This window comes from Ochotona curzoniae, unplaced genomic scaffold (assembly GCF_017591425.1).
Source record: "Ochotona curzoniae isolate NIBS_2020 unplaced genomic scaffold, NIBS_Ocur_1.0 contig_1071, whole genome shotgun sequence".
NCBI classification, from domain to species: domain Eukaryota; kingdom Metazoa; phylum Chordata; class Mammalia; order Lagomorpha; family Ochotonidae; genus Ochotona; species Ochotona curzoniae.
The window spans coordinates 22,558,784-22,582,056 of NW_024464939.1; the positions used below are offsets into that span (position 1 = coordinate 22,558,784).

Genomic DNA, 23,273 nt, shown 5'->3' on the forward strand with positions numbered 1-23,273 from the left:
TGGAAATGGTTGTATTAAGGGTTGGCATGATGACTAAAAATAGTCCAATCTTCCACCTGCAAGTGCAGGTATCCTTCAGGGGTACCGGTTTGTATCCTTACAGCCCCCACTCCCATCCAGCTCCCTGCTTGTGGCCTGGGAGAGCAACAGAGGATGACCTGATGCCTTGGGCCCATGCACTCACATGGGAGGCCTGGAAGAAGCTCCTGGCTCCTGGCTTTGGGTCAGGAAGCCATTGTAGCCATATGGAAAATGAAACAGTGGAAGGAAGATTATTCTGTCTCTCCTCTCTATAAATCTGCCTTTTTAACAAAAATAAGCTTTTTTTTTTTCCTAAAAAAAAAAAAAAAGGAAATGGTTGTATCTACAGCTCTACTGAAAAAAAAAAAGTCTGTGTTATATGGCCCTCAAAACCTTCATAACCACACTTTGAATGCATTTGGACTCTCATTGTGGGAAGATGGGATGAAGTAAGTCCCACCATTTGAATAATGTATCTTACCAAGGAAGCAATTTACTTAAAGATTTAGAGCAAAGGTAAATTACTACAGCACTGTTTATTATTTTAATACAATTTTAAATATATTTATCATGGAGCAGAAAGAAAACCCCATATGAATTTTTTAAAAGGTAAAAGAGTTTCCCCAGAAATGTCCAGGTCTTGTCTGAATACTTTTTTTTACCTTGATGGTCATTTCAGTGGAAAAATGATAAACATTAACAGACTATTCTGAAGGAGCTGAGAGTGTATGTGGACTAGAGGTTTGTCGCAAGCCAAGAACACCTTGTATCTTGAAGCAACCAACTCTCTCCTTCATATCTCCCTCCAGTTGTAAATTAAAGAAGGCAAGGTTGCTCTTCCATTTTGAATTTCTATAACTAACATTAAAAAACTAACCCTACAGACGGCTAGTGTCCTCTAAGATAGCTATTAACAAAAGCTTGCATATCCTGACCTTTGTAACCAGAGCTTTGTCACCCTGGCTTTCTGGGATATAAAAGTCTGTATGTTCTAAGGCATGGATGACGGCCACAGTGCAGTGTAATAAAATCATTTCTCCATTAAGCATCTTCTTGTTTGTCTGTTCCATCAATCCTGACACTACTCAAAATCACTTCTCTGAGGTCGAGCTGTACAAGGGAGAAAGAATGTCTCTTTACATACTTTCAGTCTTTACTTATTACAAAAGACACTATAAACATCTTTCAAACGGACAGAACCGTTTGCATTCCTGTCAGCCAAGTGTGAAAGTTGTCTTTGCTCAGCATTTTCTTCAGCAGCTTCTGCACAGCTGGTTCTTTCCCCTTCTCACTCTGATACGTGTAGTAGTCACTGTGGTTTTGATTTGCATTTCTCTAGTGATTTATTGAGGTGGACCAGCTCATGCGCCTGTCATTTGTGTCTTCCTTGGTGGAACATCTCTTGAAATCCTTTGACCATTTTGGAAAGCCTTTCTTCTGTTTGAGTTTTGAGAGCTCATGATATATTCTAAATAGAATCTCCATGTTCTGCTTTTAAAAAGTCCAAAATCTTAGATTTTGCTACATCTAAGCTTGGGTGTTCAAAGGACTGAAACAGTAATTTCACCTGTGTGTTGTTTCATAATGGATTTAAATGGTTTGGAAATGTTATCTTTCTATGGCACTGTTTTGCTCCATATGTAAAATAGCCCAGGGAGGTGGCTGGGGGACACGGAATATTACCGTACAATCTGATGGTACAAGCCCTACAAAGACTGTAGCCTAAAATATAACAGAAGCTCAGTTTCTTGTGAGAGTATAATAAAGTAGGAAGCTTCTGATTCCAAACGACTTTTGAAATCTAATGAAACTTGGAAACTAATTTCTAAATTTTTTTTTTTTTAAAGTGGACTAGCAATCCAGTATGACTTGGAGGGAAAAAAGCTGCTTTACCTTTCAAGCTCTATTAAAAAAAAAAAGGAACTCTCAAAATGGAAACGTGTTTGACAGTAGCGCTTTGGTAACCTCCTCTTGATTCAGATTTGCACCTGCATCTCTGATTTGCAAAAGATGATGTGGAGAATTTCAAAATAGCAAATGTCAGTTTGGTACACCATTGACATGGGGTTCAGGGCTCTATCCAATAGAGCATGCTGTCTTGCAAATTCGAATCCTTAACCGTGTCTAATCGTTACTGCAGTTGACCTACTTGACTGCTACGACAACGGAGCAGCGTCTGGTTCCCAGGCTCGGACCCTCTAGTGGCTGCAGCAGCTGAAGCTCCCGCGGCGCACACCCCAAGCCCGCCTCTCGGGGGGAAGGTCACCGCCTCCCGCGCCCCACCGTCCCAGACCACCTGTGCCTTCCCGGGTTGTCCTCGGGGACCAAGCGCCCCCCGCCCCGCACCCCATCTTCTTCCCCCAAGGACAGGGCGCGACGCTTTGAGGACATAGGCACACAGGCGTTATTTCCCTTTAGGTAAACACTCCTATTTTCACTAGTCACACTTGTGCTTATTCGTGAGGAAAGCAGGTGACATGCAGTTTCCTGCCACGGAACTATGGTCCCTCACTATGGTGTCCTGGATCAAATCAGCTCGCATTTTTTTTTCTTCTAAAAATAAAAATTACCGCTGCGAAAACGTCAACGATTCGATTCGGTGGTGTGTCACACCCGAAGGCCGCGCCAAACGACCGAGGCGGGATACACAAAACCCTAGGAGCCAGAAGGAGGCGGGTCAGCCGGGGCGGCGGGCCCGCCCTGCTCCAGGGAATCGCCTGAGGGCCGGCACTCGGCCTCCCGGTAGGCGCCACGCGGCCCTGGCCGGGCGTCTCCCCGCGCGCGCTCGGCCCCGAGCCCCGCCCCGGCCCCGGCCCCGAACCCGCGGCCGCTGTCTCCCGCGAGCCCCGCCCCGGCGCCCGGCCCCGCCCCGGCCCCGCCCTCCGCAGCTGCCGTCCTCCGCGAGCCCCGTCCCGGTGTCCGGCCACGCCCCGAACACGCGGCCGCCGTCTCCCGCGAGCCACTCCCCGGCGTCCGGCCACGCCCCGAACACGCGGCCGCCGTCTCCCGCGAGCCACGCCCCATCCTTCGGCCCCGCCCCCGCCGCCCCGCCCCCCGGCCGCGCGCGCTCTCCCCGCCCCGCCCCGGCCCCCCTCGCGTGCGGGCTGCTCAGCCAATGAGGTGCCGGGCCGCGTGCGCAGATTCAAACGGCGGCTCTGGAGGGAGGCTGCGCGCGAGATTCGGCGGTGCGGACAAAACCCTGCAGCAGGAGCCTGCGAGCCCTGCGCAGCTGCTGCCCGCTGCGGGGAGAGGGGGCGGGGGTCGGCGCCCCGCGGCGGAGCAGCGCCGGCACCTCAGCCAGGCGGCGCCAGAAGCTGCGCGGAGGCCGGGCGGCGCGCCTCCTGACATGGTCCGGGCATCCCTGACCGGGCCGGGCCGGGGCTAGGACCACAGCGTTGCGGGCCGGGGGCGGGTCGCGGTCCGCCCCTCAGTCCCTCCGTCCTGCCCTCGCCGGGGACTTGTGTTCCGCACTAGGTCGCCTCAGGGAAGGAGCGAGGGAGAGAGTCGCGGGGGCGGGGGGGCGGGGAGAAGGAGCATTCGCTGGAGGCTGGAGGAGGCTGACCTGCGTCCCCGCCCAGCCCGCGCCTATGCGGTACCTGAAGGATGGCGAAGAGGTCGCGCAGGTGGGTGACATCCCTTCCGCTCGGACCTGAGAGCGCCGGCTCGGCTCAGGGTCTTCTCCTCCCCCATCAGGCCCTCCCCAGCCCCGGGGACAGCTCTCCAGTGCCTAGGGCCTCGCGGGGTTAGAGCGCCATGGAGAGTTAGGGACCAGGGAGGTTGAAGACGCAGATGGTTCTCCAGCCCCCAAGCCGAGGCGCGCAGGTCCAGGCCCCTTAGCCCCTCGCCACCTCTGTGGGGGGCGGGAGGCTTCTCCCCAGGTAAGCGTACGCGCTGGGAGGGAAGATGCTGCGCCAGAAAAAAGGGAGCGTGTCCTCCTTGGAGGGTTTGAAAACACAGTTCAAGGTTCTTTACTGAATGACCGTACTGTCCGAACAGGAACTCGCTGAGAAACCCGAGCGGGAACCCCTCTGCCAACTTCGCTACCTTGAAAGGTTGTGGGAAGTCCTCTGATCCAGCGGGGGGAGGACCTTAGAGATACTTTCCGTATTCACCACGCCCGGGTTCTCGCCTCTCTGGACGTGTGTTTAGTATCTTTGGGAAGCGATCACAGTGTTACTAGCTTGATCTTAGAAACGTTGTTGCTTCGCTTTAACACTGTAAGTGTCCTTAACTCTGTAAGACCCAGTTGGGGCGCACATATTATTGGAAAATGTGTAAGATGCGTTTATGCGTCAATTTGTTTTTTACTTATACGTCGCCACAGTAGCTACTCATCAATTATGTGAAGTCATCACTTAGCACTTAGGTGTCAAGACTCTGGGATTAAAAAAAAAATTCAACATTCTTGAATAAACCTGAAAAGATTCTAAAAATATTGACTTAGACCTGCAGTGTCAAAGCGGCAGATCTCTTTGAGTTGAAATTTAAGAGTGAGTCATTCATTGTGGACTTAGGTTAAAAAGTGACGACATCGATATATTATATCCTATAACCCTTTTCAGATATTAAGCATCAGTTGTGCAAGAGACTCTTCCAGAAATGAGGGTAAAGTATAAGTAGTTTCCTATTTTATAGCAACTACCTTGTAGAAAAAAACCTGCAGTAGAACAAATGTATACACTTGCGTATTTGCTTTCTGCAGAAGAGTTTTCAACAGAAGCGCTCTAATGACAGAATCTTTGGGGAGGGAGCTGATGTTACCAGATTTCTTTGCAGGGGGCCAATGTCCACAGGATGAGAACCACCAGCATAGAACTTAAGGAACTCAGTAACCCTCCAACTTCAGAGTACATATTAATGCTCCTGTAATTATGGTCGCTGATGTACTGGCTCAGACTTTTGAAAGAATATGTTTTAAAAAATCGGTAAAGCAGAATATGAGGCAAAATGACAAGTGACTGTGTCAACTTAATGACAACCCATCATGTATAAAATGTAGCATTGACCCCTTATCAGTCAGCATAATCTTATTGGAAACAGTTTCTTGGTTAATTCTGTCATCAACTTTTAGTTCAAGCTCTGACTAGACGTTGATGTTTGTTAGAAACCTGTTCTCTGTTGACTGTTCGTTAGACTGAGAAAGGAGAAATGATTTAATGATTAATTTGCCTGGATAAATTATTTTCTTTCATTGAGTTTGAGGTCTAAACGTTTATTATGCTATTGACTTGTTAGCTGTTTAATTGGAGTGCATTACAGAGTGGTTTAGAGTCAAGTCTAGAATAATTAAATGTGGTGGTGGGGTGAAGCTGGGTATGTACATACAGTGGCTATAGGAATAAATTACTAAACCTGGTAATATTATTTCTTAGGATCTTCATACTTGAATTAATTTCATCTTATAAGTTATATTTCTTTTATATGTAAACGTGTCGTATAAGACGATAAAAAGTGAAATATTTTGAAGCAGATATAATTTATCCATCAGGCAAAGTCCCTGTTGCATTTTGGCTAGGCATCAATGTATGTGAACCTAAAATAGAATTTTAAAAGAGAAAGGCAATAATTCAGTCACTTCAAGTTGTATTTTGAGATCTCTGTTATACAATGATTTAAATATTTTAGTGAAAACTGTACTTTGCTCTATAAAAGATTTGCATAAAGAGAATAGGCATAAATCCTGTAAAATACTTTTTCTGTGATCTGAAAAAAAATCACTAAGTGTTACCTCAAGTGTAAAACATCTGAAGGATGTTGGTTTTTTTTTTATCTTTGTTTGTGATAGTTGTAATATGTCTCAACCAGATTTACATGAAGGAAAAGGTTCATTTGGTATTGAGACCTTAAACAGTTTCAGATCCCATTGGGGATTTTAATATGATTTACAAGCAGTACTAAAACAGGGCTGTATGAACATGTATTTGATTTTTAAGCATATTAATGAATACATAATTTTGGTTTTAAAAGTCCAGTTCTATCCTCAAAATAAACTTTAGAAATATCATTTAGAAGCTAGAAAGTGTTTAAAATTGTAACTGATTATTTATACTTGAGATGAAGTATGAGTGTACTAAACTGAAATGAGTGTGTGTGTGTGTACGAAGCAATTTTACTGTGCTTCCAGAAAAGTGAGTAGGAGTGGAAATAAACTGACAAACAATAACTAATATTTTTAATCTGCTCTGTCATTAAGTAGCAATGTTTTGGGAAAATAGGTACACCGTGTCCCAACCTTTTTTAACCTCTTAATATAAAGGATTTGGATTTTATGAAGTATAAGGTAATTAGTATCTTTAATATATATCCTGTTTTGAAGATCTTTTATAATTTTTGTCATTTAAAAATATATATATATACATCATTGGAGTCAAATAGGAATATACTCACATTATTTTTGCTTATGGATGGCTATGTAGAATTGAATTTAGTATTTCAGTGTTGCTATTAACAATGGTCAAAGGTTATGTGAAGTCAATTTTGTCTTACTGTAATAATGTTTTCATAGTCCAGATTTGAAAATATATTCACATATGCAGTACATCGTATTGACCACTAGGTGGCCTGATTTCACGTTACTAGTTCTACTTGGGAACTGTTCTACCTTGAATGTGATGATTCTTAAAAAAAATTAAGTATACAGTTACCCTGTCCTTAAGAAGCATAGAAACACTTCTTAACTATTAGTAATACTTCTTAAGTAATCATAATAAAGATGTAGTTTTTGATTGTGACAGAGATTTGGACTTGAAGCAGTTTGTGATTTAAAAATGTGACCAATTTAAAGTAATATTGCTAGAGTAAATATTATAGAACCATTGATGTTTCTCTAAGACAGTATTTTTTTCTCTTTTCAAATAAAAACAGATTAAAAAAAATAAAATTTTTCTTTGACTTCCTTTGTTTTACTGATTTTGGGTGATATAGTTTAAATCCTTTAAAGTGGGATTTCTCCTAAATGTTTATTTTAATATCAAGTGTGAATAGTTTTGTCTATTAATTCATGGGTTGCATCATGACAATCACATCCTGTTAGTTTATACCCCAATGCAAAGTTACTTTTGACGGCTTTCCTGGTCTAATCTTTTTGTTTATTTTTGTGCTTCCTTTGCTACTTCATAATTACTTCAGCTAGTTTTTCATTCGGAGTCTACAAAACTGTTTCTATTTGATTATATGAATTAGTTGTATATTAAGAATTTGTAGAATAAATATGTTCTTTGGCTTACAATGAAAAGTAACAGAGTCATTCTGGAAACCAAGTACCAGACTGGACAAAGACCAAATTCCTTTCTGGGAAAGTCATTTCACTATTTGGAAATGGCTCATTTTTATACTACATAAAAATAATTTTTGTTGAATTGTTACATATTATCATTGTTGATTCCTATGATGCAGCAATGCTGAAAGATGATAGAAAAGGGGGAGAAAAAAATGACCTCTTTTGATGGTGTCCAACCACTCATGAGTGCAGTACTTCCCTGTTATTAAGTGATGAAAGTACAGTACTGGGCCTGGCGCAGTGGCCTAGCAGCTAAAGTCCTCCCCTTGAAAGCGCCAGGATCCCGTATGGCCGCCGGTTCTAATCCCGGCAGCCTCACTTCCCATTCAGCTCCCTGCTTGTGGCCTAGAAAAGGAGTAGAGGATGGCCCAAAGCCTTGGGACCCTGCACCGGTGTGGGAGACCTGGAGGAAGCTCCTGGCTCCTGGCTTTGGATGGATGCAGCACTGGCTGTTGTGGTCAGTTGGGGATGGAAGATCTTTCTCTCTTCTCCTCTCTGTATGTCTGACTTCGCGATAAAAATAAATCTTTTAAAACAAGAAAGTACAGTACTACTGAGGGTGTGATGGGATTGTAGCCTATCTCTTTTTTTCTTGACAAATTATACGCATCCTTAGGCATTTTCTATTTTAGCTAATGTTATTGATGCGATTCTAGAATCTTTTTCTACCACATTTGAAAATTATATAACCTTTATGCAGTTACTTCATATATATGTGTGTGTGTGTGTATAATAAATACAATGTAAACAACTTGATACCAAAACTAAGAAGTACATAGATAGGTAAACTCTAGGAAAATCTCAGTGGTAGATGATTGTAAGAATTCTAGTGTAGTACTGCCTCACGCGCATGCCTTCAGAAACCAGCTGCCTCAACGTGGGATGAGTTCTGTTACTGTCTGAAACCGAGAGCCATATGGAGCGTACAATGTTCAAACTTGTGAGACATTTGTGTTCCTGTGTTGTGCTTGATTCTGTTTTGTGCTCAGCATGTCTGAAGACTATTTGGGGTGTCAGGAAACGATACTGTTTCTTGGAGAATTTCTAGAAAAGGTTAGCAGTATCATATTGATTCTTAGAGGGTCACTTATGTATTGAAAATTATTTCATGATTATTCCAATAGGTACTGCTTGTCAGAATTTCACCCCTTTAGGTTCATTTGGATTTTTAAAAAACGGGAATGTTTTTCTCTTAGATGTCTTTTTTTTTTTTTTGGCTCCCCCCTCCTCTCAGCTGCTTTGAGACCACCTGCATTGAGAAAAGTGGCATTTCTGAGTAGGCTGGGAGGGAGTAAGGTGATTTTTTAAATACAGAGCATCTGGAAGATGTGGGAGAGTAGCAAAAATTGTTCGTCGATTTTGCACGTATTTGGGTGTTGATTGCTGTGCTTGATCCCAAGAAATGTACATGATAGGCATGGTTCCTATGCTCACTAGCTGGCTGGGAAGATTGGCAAATACAGTATGCATTAAGAAGAAGGAAGGTGTTTTGCTTGAGTTAGTGGATTTTCTTAGAAATATGTTAAGTCATTAGATGCTGAAGCAGCTCAGTGACCCTGTCAGGTGACATTTCTGGTAGCTGAATATGGCTATAAATAACAGTTATTTTCTTTTTCTTTTTTTTTTTTTAAAGATTTATTTGTTTTTATTGAAAAGACAGATATACTGAGAGGAGGAGAGACAGGAAGATCTTCCATATGATGGTTCACTCCCCAAGTGACCACAACGGCTGGAGCTGAGCCAATCCGAAGCCAGGAGCCAGGAGCTCTTCCGGGTCTCCCATGTAGGTGCAGGTTCTCAAGGCTTTGGGCCATCCTCAACTGCTTTCCAGGCCACAAGCAGGGAGCTGGATGGAAAGTGGAACTGCTGGGATTAGAATCAGCGACCATACAGGATCCCGGCGCGTGCAAGGGGAGGACTTTAACCACTTTGCTGTCGCGCTGGGCTCACAGCTGTTTAACTTTGTCCCTCCCTCCCCCAGCATAATTGAATGAAGCAAGTGTAGGGAGAGGGAGGGGTAAGAGCGGCAGATTGTTGTTACATATAGACATTTGTTTCAGCGAGAACACAGGAATATGGAAGTTGATTGAACTAAACAAGCAGACAAATATCATGGTTCTGTATAACTTATCTGGAAATTCAATTGAAAAGGAAAAAATCATGGTTCCTGCAAAGGATGTAGACAGAATATACTAAATCTCAGCCTTCACTTTACAATATTATTGATTACATTATATAGGTTGTATTGGTGTTAGAAATTACTCATGTGGGTCCCGGCACGATGGTGCAGTGGTTAAGGTCCTCACCTTGCACGTCCAGGATCCCATATGGGAGCCGGTTCTAATTCCGGCAGCCCCACTTCCCATCCAGCTCCCTGCCTGTGGCCTGGGAAAGCAGTGGAGGACGGCCCAAAGCCGCGTGGGAGAGGCTCCTGGCTTTGGACCGGCGTAGCATCAGCCATTGCGCACTCTTGGGGAATGAATCGTCAGATGGAAGATCTTCCTCTCTGTCCTCCTCTCTGTATATCTGACTTTCCAATAAAAACAAAATAATTTTTTTTTAAAAAAAGAAATTACTCATGTGTTAACTGTATTCCAATAAAATTAAATCTTCAAACTTTTGCTGTTGAAAATCATAATGAATATTGTGAAAGAGTTGAATGTGGCAAGGCAGTAACTTTCATTACTGTTAGATGACCAGCCTGTGTACATAAAATTGATTCTGTGTAATCTTTCTAACCAACTGCTGTATGAAGTGTTCTACATTTTCTCATTTAATTATATCCTCAAAGCTGCACTGTAAGGTTACAAAGTGAATAGTTAGAACTGGAACTTTGCTTTAGTCTTAAAATACACCTGAGGTTTGTCTTTGTTATCTTGTAGCTTTCTGCTGCCCTCCCCTATTTTTCCGGTATATTGTACTCTATGGATTAAGTAGTGGACTTTGGAGGTTAGCTATGTCATTTTGGTATGACTGGGCAAGAAGTTACTTTTTGGTGCCTAAGCACCAAACTTTGAACAACTTTGCAGCACAGCAAGTTAAACTACTGTGTGCCGTACTGGCATCCTGTACCAGACATGCACCATGTGTCATGTTACAATTTCAGTTTTGTAGGGTGGTGAATGTCACAACTGTTTTTCTGCCCTAGACCTTATGTCTAAGCAGATACTCAAGATGCCCAGATGCCATCTGTATCTGCTGTGTATCACTCAGCACGAGAGCTGCTAGCCAGCCACAGGTGGTAGCTGGGCTCTGGAATCATGGCTAAATTGTGATGTACAGTAACTATAAAATTCACAGATTTTGAAGTAGGCAAAAAACAAAATATTTTATTTATAAAGGTTTATGTTGAGTACATGTTGAAATGAATTTCTTTATATGATGATTAGATAGTAGTATTAAAATTAATCTTAGCCATTTCTGTTTTAAAATTTTTATCTTTATTTTATTTGAATGACTCAGAATAGACAGAGATATTTCTCTACTAATTCAGTCCCCAGATGCCCACAGTAGCCAGAGATGAGTTATTTGAAGTCTGGAACTACATCTGGGCTTCCCATGTGGATTTTAGGATCTAAGTGCTTAGGCTATCCTCTGTCGCCTCTTGGGATGGACATTAATAAGAAGCTGTACCAGAGCCAGACATTGTAAAATGGGATGTGGGTGTTTCAAGTGGTGATTTAAACCTCTGTGCCAAGTGCCTGCTCTATTTCTGTCTTTTGAAAAAGATGACTACTAGAAGATTGAAAGTGTTCTTCTAGACATACTTACCTGCATGTATCTCAGATGCCTTGAAAACAGTCCAAAGCTGTGCTTACTGCCTCCGTCATTCTCCTTCCCAGAGTTCCAGCTCTTCTTTGACTTCTTTCCTGAATGAATAGCTCTATTTATGCACCCACATTTTGGAGTCATTCTTGATTCCTACTTATTCTGTGTCCCTCAAATCCACTAGTTGCAAAATCCTTCTGTGTCTAGTTTTGATTTTTTATTTGTAAGGAAAAGATTATTTGAAAGGTAGAGAAACGGATTTTCCCTAAGTTGTTTCACTCCCCAAATGCGTGGAACAGCTGTGACTTGGCCAGGGCAAGAGTGCTATCTGGGTGTCCCACATGGTGACATGAGCCCATGTACTTGGGCCATCATCTGCTGCCCCTAGATGATGGGAGGGATGCCCACATCCCATGTCAGAGTGCTCAGGCTCGAGACTCAGCTCCACACCCGCTTCCAGCTTCCTGCCACTGCAGACTCAGGAAGTTGACAGAGATGATTCAATTGATTCCTTCCCACCTAGGGAGACCTGGGTTGAGTGCCTGGTTCCCAGTCTTGGCCGTTGAAGGCATTGCTTGTCGTTTTCTCTTTCCCTCTCTCAAATAAGAAAGTAAATGAAAAACAAAAAAATTGTTTCAGTATTCTTCCACTTAATTATTCTGTATATTAAAATAGGAATCATGTACTATACTTTGATCTTATAAATCAACATGATTTTTAGATAAGTGGCTTTTGTTTTTGGTATTACTAATGGATTACTTCACTTGTTCTATCTTTTTACTGATTATAGTCTATATTTTATTTATGTATTTATTTACTATTATGTTACATGCTAGTGATTTTTAGAATTACTGTTGAGATTATCCATTGGTGTTCCTTCTTTTGTTTCACCACACTCCAGCCATTGGTTTTTCTAAAACACTAGATATTTGCCATTTGCTGAATTGCTTAAAGTGTTTTAAGTCTTTAGAATAAAGGTCAAGTAAAATGTAAAGGTCTAACTTGTTGGCATGACATATGAAGGTACGATTTGGACCCTTTGGCATATTTTTGATGTTAGTAGAACTGCAGCTTCCCCTTATTGTTTTAGATGTATTTATTTTTGTAATTTGAATATTCTTGTTGAAATGTGTATGTTTTTTAAGTCTGAATGACTTCTTCAGTCATAAGTGCACACAGGTTCAGTGATTGAATTCGCAAATTTAAATCACAAATTTTCATTTAAGCATTGTGGGTTTTTTTGATAGTGAGGATGAGGATGATGACCTTCAATACGTTGATCATGATTATGAAGTACCACAGCAGAAAGGATTGAAGAAACTCTGGAACAGAGTAAAATGGACAAGAGATGAGGTAATTACCTGACAGAATTGACTAATTCCATACTTACACTTATTAATATTATTGCAGTTATGAAATATACTTAAAAATGGGAGAAAAGTTTTTTTCAGCAAATAACTTACATATTTCTTCGAACTGAGATGTGAATATGGGTTAATTTTGCTACTGATAAAACAATATAGTGCATTGAGCAATTCACAGTGACTTCAGTCACTCTAAAAATGGTCACCAGAAAAACTTGATAGAATTGGAAGATTCTGTGTATTCAGTGGTAGAGGGAAAAGGTGAGGACGAGTTTTCTAATTTTCATATCTGTTTTAATAGGATGATAAGTTAAAGAAATTGGTTGAACAGCATGGAACAGATGATTGGACTCTAATTGCTAGCCACCTTCAAGTAAGTGAAATACTACAGTTCTAGAGGCAGGTGTTTGGCATACTGGTCAAGACACTGCTTAGGACATCCACATCCTGTATTGGGGTCCCTACACTCAAGCCTGGCTCTTCTCCCAATCCTCACTTCCTGCTAGTGTATGTACCCTGGGAGGCATCGAGTGATGTAATCTGCCTGGGAGATCTGGGTCCGGTTCCTAGCTACTGAGTTTAACCTGATCCAACCCTGGCTGTTGAGAGCATTTAAAAAGTAAACCAGTAGGTAGAAAATTTCTTTATACAGCTACTGCCTTTTTGGAACACCCAGACACACAGACACACACACACACACAGACACACACACACACACACACACACACACACACACACCCCTTCTCCCAGTATGAATTTCTCTATTGTCATGACCCCCTGTAAACATTGTTTCAGAAAATTGTATTTCTTTGTTTTACTCTTATTTTATTTTAGAATATTTTCTACATATTTTAGGGGGTCTCTGGTTAAGGTGGGGAGGGTGGAAGTATGGAGGAATGTGGATGGGACAAATGTTTCATTTTTTTTTCCTCCTGTGACTGCAGTGGAGAAAAGGGAAAGCCCTTGCTGTCAAACTACATCAGCACCTTTGATGAAGGCTTAGAAACTATGATGTGGGGAAGAATGTTCTCAGAGTGTTATTTTGTGGGTTTGATAGTTCTGAGACTGTTGCATCAGAGTTGAGAAAGTCTGTCCAAGGTCTGTTGCCTGACAAAGTCCACTTTGGTACATCACCAAACTCAGGAACATGGTGCTAGCTTCACCAGGAGAATGGTCCAACCTGTTCTGCATTCCGTCCTCTGATGAGGCACTTGGTGTCCTCTGCTGATCTAGATGATCTGGCTGTCATGTTCAACATGTGCAACTGGGCATGCTTTCCACTGCAAAGACATCAGCAGCTGGGGAGGCTCTTAAGATTGCACCACATCTGTTATGATTTTCCTTGTGGTCAGGGTTTGAGTGCAGCTATTAGTTAGGGAGTCCCCCAAGAAGCCTTGCCTAGGATGCCTTCAGACTTGACTCATGTGTACATCAGTTGGTGCAGGGTCAGGTTTGGTCAGTAACCTGCACCAGGAAGTGATATGTACCAGTGGATGTTGCTGCCTGGTCAGTTCTGCCCCAGGCCTCATCTCTCATGTGAACTGATAGGTGCTGTGGCCTAGTCCACCTCAGTCCACCTCAGTGCACACCAGGGTACTGCAGCTTAGTCGGGGCGACTCTGAATAATCACAACCAGGCCTTCTCATAGCCCTGATTTTCACTTGTGCTGTGATGTGTCCTGCATCCTTTCTGGTTCTCATGCATACCCATGGGTGCTGCAGCTTACCTCAGCCCACCCTACCCCCAGACCCTGCCCACAAACATGCCAGCAGGTGCTACAGCCTTGCTCAGCCTGGCTGACCCCCAACTCTCACACTCACCAGTGGAAGCTGCAGCCTAGCAGGGGAGTCCACAGAGTTTTCTTACCAGGCCTGTTCCCAGCCCTGAATCTTGAGTGTGCTAGTGGACACTTCAACCCAGCCTAGCGTGGCTCACACTCAGTCTCAACTCTTTTTTTTTTTTAAATATTTTTTATGTTTAAGATTCTTTTTAACATTATTTATTTATTTGAAATTCAGGGCTACAGAGAAAAAGGGAGGGAGAAAAAGCAGAGATTGGGGGAGAGAAAGAGAGAGAGATTCTTGAATTTGCTGGTTCACTCTTTTTTTTTCTTCTTTTTGTTTTGTTTCGTTAATATATCTGATGTAAAAGGGGATTTTAAGGGAGAAGCCCCACCCAGTCTCCCACCCACCTCAGGTCCCAGATGTGGGTCATGCTCCAAGATTCTTGCTCAAGTGGTTTTGATAGTTCAACAGTTCTGAATTGCTGCCACTCTCACCACTCCAATCACGATGAGGTCATTGAAGAATCCAGTGATTGACATAGTCCATCATAGAGTCTCCGTTTGTCCAGTATTTCACTGCCAACATATAGCTGAGGTGGTTGGTTGACTTGTTCTGTCTTCTGTCTTTTGATGGTTAGGGTTCTGAGTCCAGCATTTTGATTGGGGGGATCCCCAAAGAAACTTTGTCTGAGGTGTTCCCAGACCAGATTCTTGTGTGTACTAGCAAGCACAGGTCCCTGCACAGTCCATTGCTGAATCAGCTGGTGGTTGTAATTGCTGGGTTGGCTCTGTTACCATCCCTGTCTTCCACTGGAACCAAAGGGTGTCGCAGTCCAGCCTGGTTCTGCCCAGCACATACAAAGCCCTCACACAAATCGATGTGGGCTGCAGCCTAGTCAGAGCGACCCACAACAACCCCACCAGGCCCGCCCCCTACCCTGGTTTGCCAGTGTATGTGGCAGACTAGTCCAGTCTGTCCCACATCCCCTTCTGCTCATACATGTCAGTGGGTATTAAAAGCTTGTTCCATCTAACCAGCTCAACTATCCAGCCTTCACAGATGTTGTTGGGTATCTCTCAAGCCACCCCAGCCCCTGCCCTAGTTTTCATGCCCTTCTGTGGGGGGTGGTAACCCAAGAGGGAGGAGCCCACTTTTTCCCTCCCAGGCCACTCCCACTTCTGGATTAACACAGTCTCAACTCTTGTTGGCAGATATTGCTAGTTCAATGTGGCATGGTCCACATCCTATCCTAGCCCTTGTGCATGCTAGCAGGTGCTGTGGCCTGGCCCAGCCCAGCCTGACCCCAGACTTGGCCCACACAAATGCTGAGATGTGCTGCAGCCCTGCCTGGCCTAGCCTGCCCTCAGCCCCAGTTATTGTGCTCCCTACTGGGACCTGTAGCCCACAGGGGTGTTCTCCAGGTTCCCCTATCAGGCTCACTCCAAGGCCCAGATACTACATGTACTGGCAGGTGCTGTGGCCCTGCTTGGTATTGTCTGCCATCAGATAGACAATAACAAGCAGTGCCAGGTGGGTTCCTGTCGGATGAGCTCCGTGGTTCAGCCTGGGTCAGCCCATTGCCATCTGAGCTCTCTGTGCAAATCAGCAGGTGCTACAGTCCCACAGAGGTGAATCTACAAGTCCGCTGTAGTATCTGCCCCTAGATCGGGTTCTCTCCTGTTTTGGTGTGTGCTGTAGCCAAGCCTGACATGACTCACCTCCTCCTCCAACACTCAGGTGGGCACTGCAGCCTGGCCTGGCCAGACATGCCTTTCAACCCCGTGTTTGTGGGGCAGCAGGTGGTGTTATTTAATCCAGCCCATGGCTCCCCTTTGGATGGGTACCTTGGTCTGACCTCTGTTTCCCCTGCCCTCCCCCCCTCCAAACCACTGTTTCAACTCTTTTTGCCTCCCTGCATGTGCAGTAGCCCAGTCTGTGGAAGACCCCAGAAGTCATTCCTCCCCTATCAAACATGTCCTGTTCCAGTATGTCCCCAGACTCCCTTCTCCAGCCAACCTGTAGGCCTCCCCGCCTAGGAGCTGGGGTGATGTATCTCAGCCCAACATTCCTGCTTTCCCCACATATCTTAAAACAAAAGAGTAGGCAACTATGCTGGCACACTGGTATAATCAACACAAACTTGGAATTAACCAGGCCCAGAGAGCCTACCAGCTATTGGCTGCTTTTCTCTCAGCAGTACATCACTTGCCTGAATAAGAAAATTGTATTTTTTTAATGTATAATTTAGGGTATTATATTTAATCATCTATTTTTTCAAAGTAATGCCTATATGTTTTAGATTTTTGCTTTCCTTCTTCAAAACACCTCTGGTTTTCTGATTCAGCTGTAGTTGATTGCTGAAAGCTTGAAATTGCATCTCTAATCTGAAAATTTTGCAAATTTTTGAGTAGCACAAAATTCCACCTCTGACCTCATATGACACACAGGTCATAGTTAAAATACGTGTGTAGTAAAAAGTATTGTATAAAATACCTTCAGACTATATGTGTAAGTTGTGTATGAAATATAAATGAACTTTATGGTTATATTGGAGTCCCTTACCCAAAATATCTTATTATCTATGTAGAAATATTAAACTCCCAAATCAGAAACATTTCTGATCTGAAACGCTTCAGATAAGTGATATTCAACCTGTGATGTTTTTATTTAAGAACCTAAAATTACCAATCTAAAACAAAAATATGAAGCACGAATAGGGCTTTGTAGATTTGTTGCCATACATGTAAACATTTTGAAGGAAATTAAATATATTGAAATATTTTGGTAGATAACCATAAAGTATTAAGCAATTTTGTTTAAAAATTTAGTATCTAATGCTAGTACTTTAAAGTGTTTTGATTTTTAGAAATTGTGCTTATTGTTCACCATACTACTAGTGTGTGGTCTTATAATTTTACAAAACTTTTCACATAAATTTTTACTTGCTCCTTAATACACTTTGAATGGTTATGTAACATGTTCAAATTTTAATTGCAATATTGACTTTCAGAAACAATGTTACCTGTGTTTTTATATCTTAACATAATCTGAAAAGTTCTGTTATCTATATACTCGAGTCATCACAGAGCCTCTCTGGGTGTGCAATAGTGGGAAGCTGGAATTGGAAGCAGAGCTGGGACTTGAACCTTCGTACAGGATGTGGGCATCCCATATGGCAGCTTAACTACTACACCAAACACCTTTGTTCCTTCCTCCCCTCCATTATTACTTTAATGAAAGAAAATAGAATTGGGACATAGCCATGGAAATTATCTATTGCATGTTTCTTAAAGACTTTGTCCTTGAGATTATATAACCTAAGTTTAGACTTACTTGCTTTCTGGAAAGCAGTTGTTTCAATAATGAAATCATCTAAATTCTTTCAGAATCGTTCAGATTTTCAGTGCCAACATCGATGGCAGAAAGTTTTAAATCCAGAATTGATAAAGGGTCCTTGGACTAAAGAAGAAGATCAGAGGGTAACACATTCATATTCTTTAACTATATAGGTGAACTAAGTTTTATTCTTCCCTAATATATTATAGTAACACATGAAATATATGCCAAAAATACCTTGATTGTGTTTTCTGTTGCTTATGTAAGAATAGAATGACAAATGTGTTGGAATATAGTGTTGTTTGAATTAATCAAATGCAGTCTAATATATGTAACCGCTTCTTTCTGGGAGTTTGGTTTGCCAAAGGGCAGTCACTTGCTGTAAGCCTAATCATTTGTGTGGAACTTAATTTAGGAATACTTAGGGTGGGTTTTTATTAAAAACTGAACTCATGCTTTATAAACAGATTTTAATTCTGTGTTTACATGTAGTGTGTTGATCCATAAAATCAGGTTTAAACTTTTCCTCTTGATTCTGATGAGTCCCACAGTTAGACAGACATGTTTCATGTTTCCAACAGGTTTGTGATTAATAAATTAACATAATTATTTGTGATATAAAAGTTGGAGAAAATAGAAAAATTTCTGTCCTCCACTAGGAATTGCTTTTTAGTTCTTACCCTTGAGTAATGAAAGTTGCTAATGTAGTTGGGAAATCAGAGTATCCAGAAAGATAATGAAAAAGTTACTTTACTAGGTTCAACCCTGATGGACACTGATAAATGTTAAAATATGTGATCTTGCTTAAAAATTTGAAATTTTGTTCTTTAAGGATAGTAAATGAAAGCATATTGTGAAAATTTCAATGTGTCCTAAATTTAATTTTCCCACCAATATAAAATGTTTATGACATGATATTTGATAGGGTAGTGAGGTAAAGTGGACATGTAATAACTAATTAAAAACATTTAAATTAAAAAAACAAACTTGGAATATGGGGGAAAAGGAATGTGTAAATTCTAATTTTTTTTTCAGAGAAAGGAAGGAATCAAAAGCTAGTAACTGTGGTGTCTTCCTGCTTCCGAATTGTTGAAATAATTTTCTGAATTATTTCTTTCCCCCTACCTTTTTTAAGGTATAAGATTAGAAAATATATAAATCTCAACATTTTTACAGTCGTTTCAAAGTAATTGTTTATGAAAGTGACTTAATTTACAAGTCACTGTAATTAGCTTAGGGGTTCAGAATCAACTCTTGAGCTTGGTAAATGCAGAAGGCTTTTATGTCTTAGCACAATTATGTTTCCTAAATTGTGGGGTGGCTTGGATTTAATGCATTTGTTTCAAGTGGTGTTCTTGAGTTATGTTTTTAAATTCTTTTTAGGTAATGGTTTTTTTTCAACTTTATTTTTAAATTTCCTAGGTTATTGAATTAGTTCAGAAATATGGACCAAAAAGATGGTCCTTAATTGCGAAGCATTTAAAAGGAAGAATAGGCAAGCAGTGTAGAGAACGGTGGCATAATCACCTGAATCCTGAGGTGAAGAAGTCGTCCTGGACAGAGGAGGAGGACAGGATCATCTACGAAGCACATAAGCGGTTGGGAAATCGTTGGGCAGAAATTGCCAAACTACTTCCTGGAAGGTGCTTATAACAATGTATATACATTTTTCTGTACTTAAGTATGACCTTGGTTACGTTACTATTAAATATATCTGCAACTACTCCATGAGTTTTATTTCTAATAAAAATTTAGACAGCGTAACTCCTTTGGATCATTTGTCACACATTGCATGGATTTTTAAAAAATTAATGTTTATTTTCATTTCTTTAATAAAAGACAGAGACAGAATGTCCTCCATGGGCTAGTTTACTCTGCAAATGCCTGCAGCAGTCAGGGCTGGGCTGGGCTGACAGACAGGATTCTGGAATTCCATTCATTTCTCCCATTTATATATAGCTGGAACTCAACCACTTGAGTCATCACCTACTACTCAGAATGCTTTATCAGGAAGCTAGATTAGGATAGGAAGTGGTATTCAATCCCAGGCACTGTGACAGGAGATGTGCCCCTCAAAAACTCATTTTACATCGGAATAGACATCTTTCAGTTTCATTTTCCACGAACCTTTTGAAGTATCCTCATGTGCTCTGCATCATTATGGTTCAGATGTTACCTAATAGTCTTTAGTAGACCAGCCACCTTGGGGGAATTTCACTGCACTCAGCTGGTATGTAATAGTTTTGTGGGCTGTCATGTCTATCTGTATAGTACTTCACGGTCTATAAAGTGCCTTTTCATATATTCTTAATTAATTATTAAATACTTTGGAAGTATGCAGGACACTTATTGATGTCTTTAATTTACAGATAAGGAAATTAAGGAATAGTGTTAAGTTTTTTTAACCAAGTTACTAAGCCTTGATCTAGGAACTTCTGAGGTTGTCAGTCTTACATTGTAGTGCTGTAACATAAAGTAGCTTTTCAGTAAATCTTTGAATAGTTTATGGAAGATAGAATTTTAAAGTACTAGATTAAATATTTACATTTTTATAAAGAAAACTTTAGGCAAAAAGGAAGGATACTGTGATTCTGTAATTTGTGGTTTGCTTTCATGACTTGGTTTCAAGGTTAGTATCTTTACCTTTGCTGTTCCCTCCTAGAATTTCTTTTGATTTTACTTCTAATTCTAATTGATCTATAATTTTACCTGTTTATGGAGTACCATGTTATGTTCTGATACCTGTAATGTTCAAATATCTGTTTTCACACATTTCTATATTTTTGTGTTAAATCTTTCAAAATCCTTTCAAAATACGGTTTAGTAACTATAGTCAGTACTGTGGAACTGAACACCAGAGTTTCTTTGTCCTAACTGTATTTTATTACTGTGTTTGGGAACAGCCTGTCTACTCTCAGCTTCTGTGAGATGAACGTTTTCAGATGGAATGTTTCTTTACCCCTCAATTCTTACATGACAGATTCATCTCGTCTCTCAGGTTATAGCTTCAATGTCACTTCACAGAAGTCTTCCTAGACAACCAAATAAAATGATACGTTACCACTTTTCTTACTCTGGTTTATTTCTACATTATGCTGATATTTTATTTATTTTTTTCTCAGTTCTTCCATGCTGACACATTTCCAATGAAAATGTAACCTCCATGAAAGCGTGGTGTTTATTTGCCCTATTCACTACAGTATCTTTGTTGTTAAAAAAAAAAAAAACTCCTGTTACATGAGCATACAGCTTATCTTTAGAATTAAAAAATAATATTTTAATAGTTATGACAATTTGCTTTTACATTTGTATAAGCAATACAGTATTAAAATTTATAGAGTCATTTTGTTCTTTTTCTAAATTATACGCTTTAATTTCCTAGGACTGATAATTCTATCAAAAATCATTGGAATTCTACTATGCGAAGAAAAGTGGAACAGGAGGGCTACTTACAAGATGGAATAAAATCAGAACGATCAGCTAAGCTTCAACACAAACCTTGTGCGGCTATGGACCATTTGCAAACCCAGAATCAGTTTTACATACCTGTTCAGGCACATATTTTTAATACTTTTATTATTTAAAATTTTTCTGTAGTTACGTTTAGGAAGATGTTTGATTTCTTAATAGGACAAATATAATAAATATTAAGGGAGTATAACCATTTAGGTTTCTAAACTGAAATAAAATGTCCTAACTTAGATGAGTGTTTTGGGAACAAGTTCATTAAAGTGTTTCTTTTTTTAGATGTAATTTTTACATTAGGAAAGTATGTACATTTCTTAATAAGCTAATTCTTTGAATGTTTGTTTATGGTTCAGAGTTGATGGTCATGTACTTTAATATCCATTATAATTTTTCATTAAGCATTTTTTGGTATAGTTATAATATTTTGCTTCCCTGTAAGAAGTATGTATATATAAAATAGTTTAAAGGAGATAATAGCTACAAATCATTCAAGTCATTTCTTGGACAGTGGTAAATAATTTTTTAAGGATTTATTTTTATTGGAAAGGCAGATTTTACAGAGAAAGAGAGACAGAGATCTTACATCTATCTGCTGGTTCACTCCCCAAGTGGCTGCAATGGCTGGAGCTGATCCAAAGCCAGGAGCCAGGAGCCTCCCCGGGACTCCCATGTAGGTGCAGGGTCCCAAAGACTTGGGCCATCCTTCACTGCCCCCGCCCCTGGGCCACAAGCAGGGAGTTGGATCAGTGGAGCAGTTGGGACATGAGCCAACACCCACATGGAACCCTGGCCCTTGCAGGTAGAGGTTTAGCTTGTTGAGCTATCGCACCAGCCCCACTGATTACTCTTAATGATTTTCAACTTTGATGATTTTAGTCTTTATTTGGACAAATTCATTGAAGTGAAGATTATCCAATCTCCAAATGGAGCAGCATATATTGTGGCTGCTTACAGTGCATTATCTTACTTACCTGGAATTAATCAATTTGTATGAAGTTTGTTTTACATTTTCCTAACGACTTGTCTGTCATGTCATTTAATTTTTTTGTCTAATTGGAGAGATAAGAAGGAAAGAGGCAGACAGAGAAGTGCCACCCACTGGTTCAGCTGGGCTGGGGCAAGCCGATGCCAGGAATTCAGTCTGGATCTCTTACACAGGTGAGAAGGACTCAGGTACTTAAGTCATTACCTGTTGTCCCTTCCCCGAATGTGCATTAGCAGGAAACTCACCTCAGATGGGATGTGACTGTCCTAGGAGGTGCCAGCAAGTGATGGCTCAAGCAGTTGGATCCTGCCTCCCACATGAGGATGCTTGAGTGAGTTCTCATCACCTGACTTCAGCCTGGACCTGCCCTGGCTGCTTTGGGTTCACTGAAACAGGAGTGAACTAGTGTATGGGAGATGTCTGCTGTTTCTCTTTGACTCGCAAGTAAATAAAATTATAAACAAAAAATTTTAAATGTCTTCTCCAATGTTTCCACCATTTAATAGGTTTTTTTAAAAATATATATATTCTTGGGCCTGGCACAATAACCTGGCGGCAAAAGTCCTCACCTTGCATGTACTGAGATCCATGTGGGCACAGGTTCTAATCCTGGCAGCCCTGCTTCCCATTCAGCTCCCTGTTTGTGGCCTGGGAAAGCAGTCGAGAACGACCCAAAGCCTTGGGACCCTACACTTGCATGGGAGACCTGGAGGAAGAGGCTCCTGGCTCCTGGCTTCACATCGGTGCAGCTCTGGTTGTTGTGGTCGCTTGGGGAGCAAATCAGTGGACAAAAGATCTTCCTCTTATTTCTCCTCCTCTCTTTATACCTGCCTTTCTAAGACAAATAAATAACTCTTTAAAAAATATGTATGTATTCTTTTATATTCTTGTTTCATTCCAGTTTACAGGCAGCTTCAAAATTCATTTCTTTAAACTTTTGTTTTTAACTGCAAAGTCAGATATACAGAGAGGAAGATCTTTCTTCTGATGATTCACTCCCCAAGTGACTGCAACGGCCAAAGCTAAGCCAATCCAAAGCCAGGAGCCAGGAGCTTCTTCTGGATCTCCCATGCAGGTGCAGAGTCCCAAGGCTCTGGGCTATCATTGACTGCCCTCCCAGATCACAAATAGGGAGCTGAATGGGAAGCAGGGCTGCTGGGATTAGAATCGATGCCCATATAGGATCCTAGTGCATGCAGGACGAGGAATTTAGCCAGTAGGCTACTGTGCCGGGACTCAAAATTCTTACTACAAATGTCCTAAAAAAA

The 23,273-nt window shown here is 41.2% G+C and overlaps 1 protein-coding gene across 3 annotated transcripts in view; it reads left to right on the top strand.

The window, feature by feature from the left end:
• Window positions 1-3,555: 3,555 nt before the first annotated feature.
• The window catches only part of MYBL1 (MYB proto-oncogene like 1), a 37,708-nt gene continuing 17,990 nt past the window's right edge, over window positions 3,556-23,273 (top strand). For 2 of the 3 annotated variants that reach the window (XM_040995793.1, XM_040995802.1), the window contains exons 1-6: window positions 3,556-3,644; window positions 12,316-12,421; window positions 12,734-12,805; window positions 17,603-17,695; window positions 18,975-19,195; window positions 20,935-21,106. In XM_040995793.1, the coding sequence (XP_040851727.1) occupies window positions 3,625-3,644; window positions 12,316-12,421; window positions 12,734-12,805; window positions 17,603-17,695; window positions 18,975-19,195; window positions 20,935-21,106 (684 nt within the window). In that variant the 5' untranslated portion in view covers window positions 3,556-3,624. The remainder of the gene's footprint in view (window positions 3,645-12,315; window positions 12,422-12,733; window positions 12,806-17,602; window positions 17,696-18,974; window positions 19,196-20,934; window positions 21,107-23,273) is intronic. The other variant, XM_040995784.1, reaches the window with a different exon arrangement.